Raw genomic sequence first — 17,173 nt, forward strand, 5'->3', positions numbered from 1 at the left:
GTCTCCGTCTCAGTTCAGACTCACTGAAGCTGAATCACTGTGTGTCCTAACAGCGCTCTGCACAGACAGCAGTGGAGGACAGTGAGAGGATCTTTACTGAGCTCATCCGCTCCATTGAGAGAAGCCGCTCTGAGCTGATACGACTGATCAGAGATCAGGAAAAGACTGCAGTGAGTCGAGCTGAAGAACGACTGGAGCGACTGGAGCAGGAGATCAATGATCTGAGGAGGAGAGACGCTGAGCTGGAGCAGCTTTCACACACACAGGATCACATCCAGTTCCTGCAGGTAACACAGATCTAGAAGAACAGTTTAAATTCTTATCCAGAATGATGCCAATATATTCGTCTTCATCCCACGCTTCAGTTACTTCATTCTTTGGAAAAGTTTTACTAAACGGGGCAAATTAGCGCAATTCCAAAACGGATCAGATGGGAGCAGAAATCTCTGCGAGTGATTTAGTAGCAATACGCGAATTAAAGAACACAGACGCAACATATAATTTACATATCGACCAACACAATATACCATGAGCACGACGAATTAGCATAGTCTCAAATAAAGAAGCCACAGTACGTTGAAAAGAACCGGAGGCCAAAAAATGATAGTTTTGATAGACCTGGTATTGAATGACTGTTGGTAGAGGGTTCCAACTCGTCTTTTATTTCCTGAAGCAAATTAAAAATAACATGGCTTGGCAAATGATATGTTCGGATAATGTGCAAAATAGTTTAAGACATGCTTTTTGCGGGCGTTAAATAATGGCGCAAATGCCAATACTCTCCCCTCCAGTAACTTTCTCGTCTGAAAGGGAAACTCATAATATTCAAATTCAGGCGCAAGAATAACCGTCCACGCCTTTTCAACACTAAATCTTCATTGCACGTGTTAAGTAAAACCTGACAGAACAATTTTAATGCAAAAAAAGATGATTTGCACTGGCGCCAGCTGTTAGTAAAACTGGCCCTTAATCTGCACCTCTGGAAACTTGTTTTTCGTAACATTAAAAGTTGAATGAGACAACTCGAGCCATTTAGAAATATCCTGTAATGCCTGTGTCAGGTGCTCACCTGGAAAGCAAAGTGTTTTAGTGGACACTTGACGACAATGTCTAACTCCATTTTGAGTTTAACTCTTAACTTCTGGTGCAAGCCAAATAATCTTCGATCTGTCTCATTATTGTTGTACAGTTCATGAAAGATCAGAATAATGTGCCCCTTTTTCTGGCATCTTCTGCACTCTTTATCCTTGAACCAGCAGTCATTCGCATCATGAGAAATTTTCCCACAGTTATAGCATTTCTGTGTTCTTTTTATTTTCATTCAAAGTTTATTTGTAGCACATTCCACTGATTATTGTTGCATCTTCAGCTGCAGTCTCCTCGGACATTGCTATGTACAGTGCAGGAGCAAGTGTCAAGTCTTTTTCTGTATTTTTAGGGGTTTATGGGTTCAAATGTTCAGGTTCATTTGCTTTTATATTAAATTCTGCATTTGACAGAAGCTGACTGTGTCTTAAGGGTCCTTGTGAAGTTTCAGTGTCACTATTGCACTAAAGTTAAAATAATGGTGAAACTAATCGTAGCCTTTAAACTGCTTTTGCTACTCAACCCTGAAATGAGACTCCATTGATGTCCTTGAGCTTTTAGATGGATGTTTATGTTCTTAGCAGATGTTTTATTATCCGTAATTGTCCTATTAAGTTCACATAGTTTGTTACAAATATAAAAATCTGATATAATAATTATACGAGAAGAATGAAGCTGTTGTGAAAGTGCTGGATTGAGACGATGTTCTAAAGATACTGAATGTCAACAAAAGCCAGTTATTGTGTGGCGCTGATGAGTTTTGATTTCTGTTTTCTGTAGAGTTTCCAGTCTCTCTCAGCTCCTCCTGAATCTACAGATGTAAATGACGATCTCTTCAGTTCTCTCTTCTCTTTTAATGTCCTGAGACATTCTGTCCGTCATCTGAAAGACAAACTGGAGGATTTCTGCAAACAGGAGCTGAAGGAGCTCTCAGACAGAGGTAAAGTCCTGGAGATTCATCTGCTCTCAGAAACCAGTCCATTATCATCTCATATCACGGAGACCATCATATAAGAAATGTGTTAGGAATAGATCATGAGAATCACACTGTTCATGTCTCTTGATTTCCACAGTTATAATCACCAACATTGATCTCTGGACCAGGAACGACTTCCTACAATGTAAGTCAGTAAGAAAACAAGCAGAAAACTGATGATGATTTGCACAGATATCAGTACTGAGACACTGATGATACACTGAACACGAAGAGTTCAGCTACATGAAAAGATCAAACAGATTCATAATTCCTGATTCTGATGTGTTTTATCTCCATCAGATTCCCATCAGCTCACTCTGGATCTGAACACAGTGAATAAACACGTCCATCTGTCTGAGAACAACCGAGTGATTACTGGCACTAACACAGTCCAGTCTTATCCTGATCATCCAGACAGATTTGAGTGTTTTCCTCAGGTGTTGTGTAGAGAGAGTGTGTGTGGACGCTGTTACTGGGAGATTGAGTGGAGTGGAGATGTGCGTATATCAGTGTCATATAAGAGCATCAGCAGGAAGGAATTGAGTATTAAGTGTCAGCTTGGATTGAATAGACAGTCCTGGAGTTTGTTCTGCTCTCCCTACAGTTACACATTCATGCACCATAACAAGAAGTCTGAACTCCCTGTAAAGTCCACCAGCAGGAGAATAGGAGTGTTTGTTGATGACCGTGAAGGAATTCTGTCCTTCTACAGCGTCTCTGACACAATGAGCCTCATTTACACAGACGAGACTGGATCCACTGAGCCGCTCTATCCTGGGTTTTGGGTTGGTTTTGGATCATCCGTGAAATTGTGTCGATCAATCCGAATAGATTGATGAGAGATTCTACCCATAGAGCTGTTATAGAGTCTCTTCTATTATGTTCTTTACGTAAATACTGCATTATTTCACTGAAATAACGTGTCTGAATTAATGTGTGTAATGAATTCTCTTATAGACTGTAAGATCAGTGTGTGCGAGTCTTGCTGAGTGACCATGTGTTTCTGTCACCAAATCTGTTTTTGTTGTTGAAATTTGTCATTTAGAATTTAATGTAGTGTCACATCAATCATTTTCATTAAGTCTGTCAAAATTACCTTTAAATTCAAATGATCAGTCAATAAATAATTTTCATTATTCACCTTATGTAGTCCCGAGCCACTGTTTTGATTATCATGCATTTATTTTGGGCTTTCGTAGCCCTCTGACACATCCAACAACACCACTGGATGAATGCTTGGGCAGAGGGAAGGAAAAGTGGGGAGACTGATATTCCAGGAAACACTAAAATGGGGAGAGTCCAGTATGCAAACAATTTCAGCCCATTTTAGCTGCTGGCTCCAGGAAAGGACAGATTTTCCCCCCACTCAATGTGGTAGTTGTGCTAAACCAGCTAAGGATGCCCTAGCACAAAGGATTTGCTGTGGGACTCCAGCAGATAAACCACAACCTCCTCATGGTGGTTGCAAGAAATGGTAAAACCAGGGGTAGGCAAGTTTGGTCCTAGAGAGCCGCAGTCCTGCACAGTTCAGCTCCAACCCTGAAAAAAAACCTCACCTGCCTGTACCTTGGCAATCCTGAGTGGATTGATAAGCTTGTTAAGGTGTGTTTGATTAAGGTTGAAGCTGAACTCTGCAGGTCTGTGGCTCTCTAGGAACGAACTTGCCTACCCCTGGGTAAGACCATTGAGTGTCAAGGGAACCTGGGGAGGAATGGTAGGGAGCTCCCGTTTAGCAGCCAGTGGGGAGTCTATGAAGTTGGCCTCAGCCCCGGTGTCCACCAAAACTAGCCCTGAGTGAGAGGAGTGATCCCACTGTACTGTGGATGGGAGAAGAGTGCATGCTATAGGGCAGCGGTTCTCAATTCCAGTCCTTGAGACCCCATGCTCTGCACATTTTGTGTCTCTCTTTTCACTTCATATGTTTGTTTTATTCGAATGTAAGTGCCCTGCAAAGTGGATATCCTGCCATGACTCCAGTTCGAAGCGAACATATATAATCCATTCAAAGAGCATTGAAGTGTGCGGGACCTGAATTTTAATTGTATTTATTTAGAAAAGTATATGATGTCACACTTGTCTGTGTGTGAAGACGTTGTGCAGCACAAATCCGAGAATGAACGTTCCAAAGATAACTAAACTTCCAACATATTTCCCCTGCTTAGGGAGTAGAGAGCAATGAACACTGTGTAGGGACCATATCAGTGGGAACACAGTTCATTCAAGGATCTCACTTCTAACTAGCTGATTATCTAAATCAGGTGCATTAACAAAGAGAGACATCAAAATATGCAGAGCTGGGGGGTGTGAGGACTGGAATTTTGAACACTGGTGTAGGGGATTTGTTTACAGTATAGTCTTGGGTCAGTTTTATTACAGATTTGTTGGGAGAGTTTAGTTGTATTCCCTGTGCACTTTGACATTAAGATGACAAATACAGAGTCTTCTGTACAATTAAACAGTGCAAAATGGAAATAAAAAAAATAAAAAATACTTTCTTTGCGAGTCAGTCCTATTCAAAATGTGTGGATGGAAGTGTTTGTGTCAGCTACTAAAGGCACAGAGAGAGAGAGAGGCCACTCATCAAACAGCCACATTACACACTAACGAAAGCTGAACAAGTGAAATCACAATCAACCACCCCTTTAAAACTGCACCTGAACTTCTGTCACTGAAATAATGTAAATGTGTGCAATAAATTGTCATATAGACGGGAATATCACTGTGTGAGTCCTGCTGAGTGACCATGTGTTTCTGTACTATGTCAATTGAAATCATTGAAGAGTACAAATCGACCAAAATGAACAAAATCTGAATCGGCTCCAGATGCCCTATCACACAGTAACATGGTCGGTCACAGGCTCTGGATGCGGGACGGTCAGGGGGTTGCTGATGAATGTCGGCCAGAAGTGAGGGATCCAGTACATCGTCCCAGGCCAATGAGCATCTTTCCTCTGGTCCATATCCTTCCCAATGGATAAGGTATTCCAGTTTACCACCCTGCTGCCGGGAGTCCAAGATGTCCTGCACCCGGTTGATTAGGGGTTCCTCAACAATTTCGAGGGAAGAGGAAGTAATGTTAGCTTGTCGGGTTCTGTGACAAAGGGAAAAGCAGGTTTAAGTAGTGAGACACGGAATGCTGGATTAATAAGATACCTTGCTGAAAGGTGGAAATGGAAGGTGACCCCATTAATCTGTCTCTCGATAGTGAAGGGACCAATGTAGCGGGGACTCAGCTTCCGGCAGAGCAGGTGGAGACGCAGATTCCGGGTGGAGAGCCAGACCTTATCTCCAGGGAGATGGAAGATGGAAGATGGGGAAATCAACCGGTGGGTATGTGCCTGGGCCTTGTGTCTCTGCACCGCCTGCTGGAGTTGGACATGAGCCTAGTCGCAAACCCTCTCGCTCAGAACCAGTGGTCTACAGCTGGAACATCCGAGGGTTCTCTAGTCCAGGGGAATAGAGGGGGTTGGTAGCCGAGCATGCACTGGCACGGGGTGAGGCCGGTGGTGTTCTGCTCTTAGAATTTTGTGCATAATCGGCCCATGGGAGGAACTAGTTCCAGCTGTGTTGGTTGTCATTACAATAGGCCCGGAGATATCTCCCGATATCCTGTATCTTTCCACTCAGTCTGTTTGTTGGTCTGGGGGTGATATCCTAAGGACAGTCTCACTGAGACTCAAGGATCTTGAAGAAAGCCCTCCAGACATTAGAGATGAACTGGGGGTCACAGTTTTCCAGCGGCAGGTGATGTGGAGTGTTGGTGATGGAGGAGATTCACCATCCACTGATATATTGGGAGACATCCCGGGCCATACTAGGCCACCAGTCCGCCGGCTGCCTGGGTGTCCAGAGCCCTGGGAAGCATGAAGGGAGCCCAGAAGGGAGGATCGTAAGGAGGTAGGTACATAGGTTTACCTTCTGGGCCTCCCAGTGGAGCGGGTTCGGTCTGAGTGGCGAGATGGATTTGGTCATCCAGTGTCCACTGGATGGGGTTTACAAGGACGGCTGGAGGGAGTACTGGGTTCCGGTGTAAGGTTTTCTTCAGGAGCATGCACTCGAGAGTGAATCTCCTTGACATTCTTGTCTCCGGGTTGGTAATTGATGTGAAACCGGGTAAAGAAGAGGGCCAAGCGTAACTGCCGGGGCTTTACCCTCTTGGCATCGCAAAGATATTGGAGGTTCTTGTGGTCTGTAATTACCGTAGAGGGGTGTTGTTCTCCCTCCAGCCAGTGCCACCATTCCTCCAGTGCCAGCTTGATGGCAAGCAGCTCCCGGTTGCCAATGTCATAATTCCGCTCTGCTGGGGAAAGCTTCCGGGAGAAATAGGCACAAGTATGAAGTCGTGGAGGCTCTCTGTTGTATTGAGATCGGTGGTGAAAGCGTCAACCTCGGTGATGAATGGAATTTGGGGATCCGGGGATCCGTGGGGTAACCGTTGTTGAGAGTTGGTGGCATTCTGAGACTGTGTAGATCAGGGAGCTGAGAAAAGAGTTAACTAGGGAGATAGGGAATCACAGGTTAAGGTAATGTTTGTCAAGTAGGGAATTTTTGAGACCAGACAGTGAGTGGGATCTGGTGGGTGTGTTGGGTGGAGACTATGGTGCTTAAGATGTCACCCTGACAGCAGTGTCATGAGCTGCTCTTTTTTTGTCATGCATTTAATTGTTAACCGTGGTATTGATTTGTGTGTGTAAGTTCAATAGTTCAGTAGTCCCCTCACCTGCTGGAGTGGCCGGATAGCTAGACCTGTCTGCTTTGCTGTGTAGTGTTTTTTTCTCTTTTAATGATTCTTTCTTTAGAAAAATCTAATTTTGTCATTCCATTTAGCTTGGACTATATTCACAAGTGTTAAGTGTTTTATGATTGATTATAAGCTTTTTATTAATTTATAAACCTACATTTCTTACATTAAGCCTAGTTGGAGAAACTCTGGTGTAATGTAATTTTTAATGTTTTTTACTATGTATATCATTATGGTATGTTTAATGCTAAATTTAAAACAAGTTTGATATAATCTGTAATCAGTAACAGACTGCAATTTGTTAGTAATCTACAACACCTAACACTGCCTAACACTCACCTAAAATGTGACTTGTAGTAATCAAGGATGCTTTTTAAGGCTGTTGTTCTTCTTCTCTGGTACTTTTATTCTTTGAGTGTTTGTCTGAGACTGACATCTAGTAGATATTTCATGCTTTACAGACTCAAAGACACGCCTATTTTACACACGTGACACAAACACAGAGCCAGGAAACAGGAATCACATGATTTCAAGAGAATAGAAACTGAAGCGTATCTGAGCTGTCTCTGTATTCATGCAGTAAAATGGCAGAAGCCAGATTTTCTCAAGATGAGCTTTCGTGTCCAGTGTGTCTGGATCTCCTGAAGGATCCAGTGAGCATCCAGTGTGGACACAGTTACTGTAAGATCTGTATTACAGACTGCTGGGATCAGGAGGATCAGACGAGAGTCTACAGCTGTCCTCAGTGCAGAGAGACCTTCAGTCCAAGACCTGCTTTAGCTAGAAACACCATGCTGGCTGAACTGGTGGAGAAACTGAAGAAGACCAGACTCTCTGCTGACTGTTACGCTGGAGCTGGAGATGTGCAGTGTGACGTCTGTACTGGAAGAAAATACAAAGCCGTCAAGTCCTGTCTGATGTGTCTGAACTCTTACTGTCTGAATCACCTCGAGCAACATGAGAGTTTGTTTAAAGGAAAGAGACACAGTTTGACTGAAGCCACTGGACGACTGCAGGAGATGATCTGCCAGAAACACGAGAAGCTTCTTGAGGTTTTCTGTTGCACTGATCAGAAATGTATTTGTGTGCTGTGTACGATGGATGAACATAAAAACCACGACACTGTATCAGCTGCAGCACAGAGGACAGAGAAACAGGTATTTAACACATAGCAGTAAAGTTAATACTCAGTGTGATCCAATAATCTGTCACTGCTTAATTGCACAAACACAAACACTTTTAATTTAAATCTCTTCATCTGTGTCAGTTTCCCATTTATACTACACTTGCAGTGTGAAACGGACCTTAATATTCATGTGAATTCATGTACAATGATTGTAAAAATCATCTATTCTTGAGTTTGAATCTACAGCGTTTAATTATAAGTTGTACATTTACTGGATTGATCTGTTCAAATTATGATTGCCAGTAGTTTTCTGTGAGATTCACTATCATCTGTTTGTCCTGCAGAAGCAGCTGAAGGAGACACAGAAGACGTTCCAGCAGAGAATCCAGCAGAGAGAGAAAGATCTCCAGCAGCTGAGAGAGACTGTGGAGTCTCATAAGGTGAGTCTGGAGAAGAAGAGAAGTTTGTCTCCGTCTCAGTTCAGACTAACTGAAGCTGAATCACTGTGTGTCCTAACAGCGCTCTGCACAGACAGCAGTGGAGGACAGTGAGAGGATCTTTACTGAGCTCATCCGCTCCATTGAGAGAAGCCGCTCTGAGCTGATACGACTGATCAGAGATCAGGAAAAGACTGCAGTGAGTCGAGCTGAAGAACAACTGGAGAAACTGGAGCAGGAGATCAATGATCTGAGGAGGAGAGACGCTGAGCTGGAGCAGCTTTCACACACACAGGATCACATCCAGTTCCTGCAGGTAACACAGATCTAGAAGAACAGGATCATAGTGGACTTGAGCAGATCCTGCTGTGACAGAGACTCACAGAGAAACATTTCATGAGTGTCTTATTATATAATCATCAGTCAGACTCTCATCTGATCATGCTCTTTTTAAAGAAACACCGCTTACAAATGGCTTTCAGCTCTGGAAATCTCTTAGGAATAATTTCTCTGAGCTATTAATTCTGGAAGATATATTTAGCTGTCAAAAACCACTAGTGCCAAAAACAGTTTAAAATTTAACATTTCAATTTACATAATGTTTCATTCTGCTTTATTCATGGTCATGTCATGAATGTCAGTGTCAATTTAGTCATGGTGAAGCCAGTGAACTCAATGGTACCGATTCTGAGTAACGTTCATCAAAATTGAGTCAGGTGATCCTCAAACCTCATCAAATTGATTTCTATTTGTCTGTAACACATTGATCAGTTTTAAAATACATAAGAGACACAATAGTTTGCACATCAGTATGGAATCAGTCAAATTATTTCATGTTTTTATAATTTAACAATTTTATTGTCTATTGTGTTATATTGTTTTTGCTTTTTATAGTGATGATTAGTGATTGCATTCATTAGAAATATTTAAAAAGTGCATATCCATTAAAATAATGTACTTATTTAAATCTAATTTCGGCTACTAATCAGGTATTATGGGGACTAGCAAATAGTCACCCCAGTATACATTATATTCAGTACCCATATACTAGTTTAATAGTAGGTTTTATTAAAGCTCTAGCCTAGAAATGGTCTAGACGTGTAGGTTGTGAATACAGGTGCTTCTCAATAAATTAGAATGTCGTGGAAAAGTTAATTTATTTCTGTAATTCAACTGAAATTGTGAAACTCGTGTATTAAATAAATTCAATGCACACAGACTGAAGTAATTTAAGTCTTTGGTTCTTTTAATTGTGATGATTTTGGCTCACATTTAACAAAAACCAATCAATTCACCATCTCAACAAATTAGAATATGGTGAAATGCCGACTAGCTAATCAACTCAAAACACCTGCAAAAGTTTCCTGAGCCTTCAAAAGGGTCTCTGAGTTTGATTCACTAGGTTTCACAATCATGGGGAAGACTACTGATCTGACAGTTGTCCAGAAGACAATCAATGACAGCCTTCACAAGGAGGGTAAGCCACAAACATTCATTGCCAAAGAAGCTGGCTGTCCACAGAGTGCTGTATCCAAGCATGTTAACAGAAAGTTGAGTGACCGTAACCCCTCCGGTATGAACAACCGATTCAGTGGGCAACTGGGCAGAGGCCCATTCTAAGGCCGTCTTGACCTTCGATTCAACCTCCCATATGAGTGTGGAGATAACTCATTTCTCAGGTAAAATGCGAGATAAAGAATCAGGTTTGATGTTCTTGGAACCTAGGCAGTACGAGAAATAAAAGTCAAAACATCCAAAAAAAAAAAAAGTACCCACCGAGCCTGTCTGGAGTTGAGTCTTTTAGCAGATCTAATATATTCGAGATTCTTATGGTCGGTCCAGACGTTAAAAGGTACCCCCGAACCAATGACGCCATTCCACCAACGCTAACTTGACGGCCAACAATTCTCTGTTACCAATGTCATCGTTACATTCAGCAGGTGATAAACAATGGGAGAAAAATTCGCAAGGATGCATCTTGTAATCTGAGGAAGCGTGCTGGGAAAGAACAGCACTTATCCCCACCTCTGACACGTCGACCTCCATCAAAAACTGACGTGTGGGATCGGGGCGACTAAGATTGGAGCAGAAATGAATCGACCTTTTAGGTTGGTGAATACAGCCATGGCTGTATTGGACCACCTGAAAGTCGTTCTGGGGGAAGTCAAGGCGGTCAGAGGTGGGATTTAGTTGGCTGAAGTTGCAAATAAAACACATATAGAAATTGGCGAACCCCAGAAACCGCTGTAGGGCCTTACGGGAATCTGGACTTGGCCAATCTATCATAGCCTTAACCTTGTCGGGATCCATATGTACTCCCTCAGAAGAGACGATGTAACCTAGAAAAGAAACAGACTGTGCATGAAAAATGCATTTCTCCGCTTTGACAAAATGCCCATTCTCTAGCAACCTCTGAAGTACTCACCTGACGAGTTGAATGTGTTCCTGGAGAGACTAAGAAAAAATCTATATGTCATCTAGGTAAACATATATGAATTGATCTATGTCTCTCAACACGTCATTCACGAGAGCATGGAAAATTGCTGGAGAGTTGGAAAGCCTGAACGGCGTAACCAATTATACAAAGTCCCCTTTGGGGGTGTTGGAAGCGGTTTTCCATTCATCCCTCTTCCTGATGCGCACCAAATGATAAGCATTACGTGATTTACATTTTGTGAAAATGGATGCTCCTTGCAACCTCTCAAAGGCTGAAGACATCAACGGTAACATCAACCCTTCTTACCAAGTAAAAATAATCCTGCCCCCGCAGGAGAAGAGGAAGGATGGATGATCCCCGTTGCTAGATAATCAGAAATATATTTCTCCATGGCCTCCCTCTCAGGAATAGAAAGAGAGTAAAGTTTGCCTTTAGATGGGGACTTACCTGGTAATAACTTTATGGCACAGTCATGGGGACAATGCATTCAGGTTCAGGTCCAGGTACTCTGCAGGCACGTTTGACAGAACCGCTGCCTTCTCCTGAAACAGAACCAGATAGAGAAGAACAAGCAGACACCAGACAGGACTCATGACAATGCTCACTCGACATCTTGATAGAGTTAGAGCCCCAATCCACTCGAGGATTGTGTTTCGCCAGCCAAGGGTGACCTAAAACAATGGGTGCAACAGGGGAATCCAGGAGGAGGAATGGAATTGTCTCTGTATGATTGCTGGAGGTGATGAGAGTTATGGATCCGGTGGTAAAGGTGATGTTGGGGAGTTCTTGACCATTAAGAGCTTTGACGAAGATCTGATGGGAAAGGGATGTGATGGGAAGTTTCAACTGATTAGCCAGATGGGTGTCAATGAAATTACTCTCTGCTCTGGAGTCCAGGAGGGATTGACATGAGTAGGTGTTGTTGTTGGCCCTTCTTAGTCTCACCGGAACTAGAGTGGATGATGAGGACTTCCCAGCAGAGATCCCCCCCCCCCCCAATAGTAGCCTCAACTTTACTACCTGGCTTGCTCTTTTAACGGGCAAGAAAGTAGAAAATGCCCAGAGACACCACGGTACAAACAGAGACCAAGGGGCCTCCGCCTCTCTCTCACCTCCTGGGACAGTTGAGCTCTTCACACCTGCATGGGCTCGTGATCGACGACGGGACCGACCGTGTTCTCCGTGCAGTTGCTGCAGGCTCCAGTGTTTCCAAGGATGTGTGTGGAACCAGTGTGCTACCCCAGTTGCTCAATGCTAGCATCAACCCAAAGAGCCAAGTCAATTAATCCGTTCAGACTAGTGGTAGTTCCAGCATATAGATGTTCCTTTGAACACAGTCAGCCAGCCCATGCAGGAACATGTCCCACTCCTCTTTCCATTGACACTCCGCTGCCAACGTGCGCAATTCAATAGAGTAGTCAGCAACAGAACAGTCCCCCTGCTTAAGATCCCCGAGTCTTCTGGCAGCCTCCTTGCCGGCTACCGCTCGATCAAAAACCCTTTTAATTCTCTGAGGCGCAGCATGGGTCCCGTTTCTCCCACACAGCCGTTCCCCACAAAGCTGTCCGTCCTATCAGTAACATGAGCACGAAGGCCACCTTAGACTCCTCCGTCTCAAACGTACAAGGCTGAAATGAGAAGTGCATATAAAATCTGGTAAGGAATGCTCTACAGAAGTACGGCTCACCGGCATAACTCTCGGGAATGGGTAGGCGGGGCTTGTTTCAGGGGCAGCACGGGGAACAGACGGTGCAGGCAGCACAGTGGGAATGCTCAGCTGTTGGATCTGCTGGGAGAGCTCAGACATGTGCGTCACGAGCACTTGAACTGCGGGGCCGGTGTAGGCGATGCTCTACTGCTGCTGATCCATCTGGGAAATACTATGGTGAATGAACTATGTCAGTGTTCTTTCTTCGCTGGATCACTTCACTCCAGGACACAGCGTGTTTTCTCACCTCATCGGTGCATGCAGGAACAATTGATGGTGGAACAATTAATGGTGACCCCACATGAAACGATCAGTGCAGAAGAGAGACACACATAACTCCACCCACATCGTAACCAACAGAGACGACGGTTCTACCAACCGTGACGTGTGCACTGAATTTATTTAATACACGAGTTTCAAAATTTTTGTTTAATTATTGTAAAAAAATGAACTTTTCTACAACATTCTAATTTATTGAGATACACCTGTAAATGACTGGTAGAGATTACTTGGAAATCTAAAAAAATATTTCCCTTTCTGTCGCTCTAATGTGCTCTCATGTCCGAATTTTTCTTTCATTGTAAATCACTTGTATAAGCGTATCCCTTTGTGGAGCTGATGAGTTTTGATTTCTGTTTTCTGTAGCGTTTCCAGTCTCTCTCAGCACCTCCTGAATCTACAGACATAAGTGATGATCTCTTCAGTTCTCTCATCTCTTTTAATGACCTGAGAGAATCTGTCCATCAGCTGAGAGACAAACTGGAGGATTTCTGCAGAGAGGAGCTCAAGGAGATCTCAGACAGAGGTAAAGTCCTGGAGATTCATCCGCTCTCAGAAATCAGTCCATCATAATCTCATATCATAGAGAACATCATATTAGAAATGTATTGGTAATAGATACAGGGTCATGAGAATCACACTGTTCATGTCTCTTGATTTCCACAGTCGCATTCACCAACATTGATCTCTGGACCAGGAAGGACTTCCTGAAATGTAAGTCAGTAAGAAAACAAGCTAAAAACTCACTTGAGTGTGTTCTTGTAGAAGGTGAAAGAAGAGATTTATAATTGATGGTGTAAATTATGGTTTGCACAGATATCTGTACTGAGACACTGACGATACACTGAACATGAAGAGTTCAGCTACATGAAAAGATCAAACTGATTCATAATTCCTGATTCTGATGTGTTTTATCTCCATCAGATTCCCATCAGCTCACTCTGGATCCTAACACAGTGAATAAACACCTCCGTCTGTCTTCGAGGAAGATAACCATTACAAACACTGACACAGTCCAGATCTATCCTAAACATCCGGACAGATTTAATGTGTGTCGTCAGGTGATGTGTATAGAGAGTGTGTGTGGACGCTCTTACTGGGAGCTGGAGTGGAGTGGAGATGAACATGGTGTGCGAATATCAGTGTCATATAAGAGCATCAGCAGGAAGGGAGGAGGTGTTGAGTGTTTGTTTGGATCTAGTGATCAGTCCTGGTGTTTGTTCTGCTCTCCGTACAGATATTCATTCATTCACAATAACAAACAGACTGATCTCCCTGTAAAGTCCATCAGCAGGAGAATAGGAGTGTTTGTGGATCACAGTGCAGGAACTCTGTCCTTCTACAGCGTCTCTGACACAATGAGCCTCATCCACACAGTCCAGACCACATTCACTCACCCGCTCTATCCTGGGTTTCATGTTGGTTCTGGATCATCAGTGATATTGCGTCGATGAATCAGAATAGACTGACGAGGGTTTCTAATGTAATAAATAAAAGTCTTTACTGCTATTTTTATTACTCAAAATATCAGATTACTCAGAAATAATCAGTATTACATGATTACCGTTATCATTAGTTATGGCTCTATATTAGCTAAATGTTTTTAAAATACAACTACATTGTTTTGCTTTTTGCGATTAAAAGACAAGTATTTTGTCATTGAACATTTCTTAAAAATGGTATTAAAATACCGTCTTGTTCTAGTAAACTAAGTATCTGTATTTTGTCTCATTTCGTGAGCTAAGTGTAGTAAGTGTATTAGTGTCTACAAGCGCGATATAGCTTATAACTTTCCAAGTTTGCGATAAAGCTTTTACTCTACAAGTCAGTCATATATTCATAAACTTTGAATAAGGAAAGCGATATCTTTGTCATAGTACTCTGTCATGTTGCCACATCCGTTGCATGCTTTGTATGTGCTGCATTAGACAGTAAAATAAAACATCACCAGGCCGTTGGCGCCCTCTGCTGGTATTTGTTATAATACATAATATTTTGTATAATCATATTACTTCTTTTTTTTATTGTTGCTCAGTAAAACCATGTGATTACTAGGTTTTGATACTTTATTTGAACCAGTTATTATTGTCTCATCACGATTTTAACATATATATATATATATATAAATGTAGTCAATATAAAGCATGTTTTTCGCTTAGGTCTATTTTAATTACTAAACAATATCAGATTACTCAGTGTTCAAACTAATCAGTATTACTTGATTACCAAGATTATCATTAGTTACAGCTCTATATTAGTTAAATGTTTTAAAATACAACTACATTGTTTTGCTTTTTGCGATTAAATGGCAAATATTTTGTCATTGAACATTTCTTAAAAATAGTATTAAAATACCGTCTTGTTCTAGTAAACCAAGTATCTGTATTTTGTCTCATTTCGTGAGCTAAGTGTATTAAGTGTCTACGAGCGCGATATAGCTCGATATCTTGACGATATCTTTGTCATAGTATTCTTTCATGTTGCCACATCCGTTGCATGCTTTGTATGTGCTGCATTACACAGTAAAATAAAACATCACCAGGCCGTTGGCGCCCTCTGCTGGTATTTGTTATGGTATTTGTTTGAATAAGGAAAGCAATATCTTTGTCATAGTATTCTTTCATGTTGCCAAAGCCATGGTACTCAAATGGTATAAGGCAATATATGTGAAGAACTGTGTTTTCATCATAACAAATGACCTTCAGTAATTGTTGATTTTGGAAAAAATGTCAAGCCTGTAAGGTTTTGACCGTGTAATTTCATTGTTGTTTTAATGTTTATTAATGTTTTCAGTTCTAGTTGCCAATCTTGTCTATGTACCTTCAGTGTTGTGCTTTATCTACCCTGTGGTTTTTGGATTAAAGGCTTTTTAAACTTTCCTCTTTCTCCTAGTGAGTTTGTATATGCATGGAGCATCTACCAAAGCTAACCACAGACAGAAAGCCCAAACCCACGATGTGTGAGCCAGGACATGTAGGGAGTAATAGTGAAGTATTAGGGCATGGAAAGGAGTCCGCCCACACTCGCTTAGAGTGAGTTTCTGAAAATTGTTTTGATTTTGGAAAGGATGATTCTGTCCTTTAATTACTCTCACCCGAATCAGACTGCTCTTCTCGCTGGTCCCCAGGCGTGCCAATATACAGCCATATCTCATGTCTTCAAGTGTGATATTGCATTTATACAACAGTTTGACGGCATGCGTGTGATTACTTGCATCTGATACAGAATTCATTCTTCAGCTCTGTCTGATATTCTCAATCAGTTTGAATGTGTGAAAGATCCTTTCATCTGTTAAGGGTGATTTATGATGCATTTGTTGGCTGCTTACAAACTGTTGTTGAAAGTTAAAATAACTTCCTTGTTCAAAACTGTGCTTTAGTATTTTTCAACTTAAAAGTCTTATCTTTACACCAACTAATGGTGACATGATGTCACTAAAATCTCACACATACACACATTTGAATAATGTTTAATAAACAACAACAGCCATCATAAAAGTTGCTAGGCAATTCAGTCAAAAGTACAAAGGCAGCACTATGATATGAAGCATTAAACTGATGTTTTTATCAGTAAAAAAGTTTAGCAACTCATAAAGGCTGTATTTATTTGACAAAAATGCAGTAAAAATATTAATGCAATTTAAAATAATAGTTTTCTGTTTTAATAAACTTTAAAATTAAAATTGTTTATTTATGTGATGCTCCGGTGTATTTTCAGCATCATTCCTCCAGTCTTCAGTGTCACATGATCTTCAGAAATCAGAATAATATGATGATTTATTATCAGTGTTGAAACTGTTTAATTGAACCTGTGCTACTTTTTCTGGATTCTTTGAATAATATATAGATAAAAAGCACAATTTATTTACAATAGAAATCTTTTGTAACAATATACAGGTTACAGGTTAGTCCATGTGTATATATTTAAAAAAAAAAATGTTTTTAAGAAATAAATACTTTTTTTATTAAGCAATATAAAAATATAAAATTTATATTGTTAGAAAATATTTATGTTTTGTATAAATATTGTTCTGTTTAACTTTTTATTCATCAAAAAAAGTAGTAAAAAATAGTAGTAATCTTTTAAGTCTCAAAGGTAAGCAACAAATATGAAAATAAATTTAAATTTAAATATATAATAAAAAGTTGCATGAATAATTTACAACCTTGATGTTGTTGGTCACATGCTTTACCATGCAGGTGTCAGAAGTAAGCATATACAATTCTATATATTAATAATAATCAAAATATATAAATAAAATATATTTGAAAAATATGTTATACAAATTTTTTACAAAGTAATTTTCTAGTGTCATTGTGTGCAAACATTAAAACTGCATGAGTTGCATGCATTGACTTTATAGTCCAGCGCTGCAATGACTAA

The 17,173-nt window shown here is 41.1% G+C and overlaps 1 protein-coding gene across 11 annotated transcripts in view; it reads left to right on the plus strand.

The window, feature by feature from the left end:
- Window positions 1–14,634, plus strand: part of LOC128012978 (tripartite motif-containing protein 16) — a 59,989-nt gene extending 45,355 nt beyond the window's left edge. For 5 of the 11 annotated variants that reach the window (XM_052595626.1, XM_052595624.1, XM_052595634.1 and 2 more), the window contains exons 3-6: window positions 54–287; window positions 1,867–2,026; window positions 2,160–2,207; window positions 2,363–3,203. In XM_052595626.1, the coding sequence (XP_052451586.1) occupies window positions 54–287; window positions 1,867–2,026; window positions 2,160–2,207; window positions 2,363–2,898 (978 nt within the window). In that variant the 3' untranslated portion in view covers window positions 2,899–3,203. Of the gene's footprint in view, window positions 1–53; window positions 288–1,866; window positions 2,027–2,159; window positions 2,208–2,362; window positions 3,204–5,507; window positions 7,961–8,273; window positions 8,370–8,448; window positions 8,683–13,156; window positions 13,317–13,456; window positions 13,505–13,714 lie in introns of those variants that run through there. The other 6 variants (XM_052595625.1, XM_052595636.1, XM_052595635.1 and 3 more) reach the window with 4 other exon arrangements.
- The last annotated feature ends 2,539 nt before the right edge of the window (window positions 14,635–17,173 follow it).

The sequence above is a fragment of the Carassius gibelio genome, chromosome B24 (assembly GCF_023724105.1).
Source record: "Carassius gibelio isolate Cgi1373 ecotype wild population from Czech Republic chromosome B24, carGib1.2-hapl.c, whole genome shotgun sequence".
Lineage (NCBI taxonomy): Eukaryota > Metazoa > Chordata > Actinopteri > Cypriniformes > Cyprinidae > Carassius > Carassius gibelio.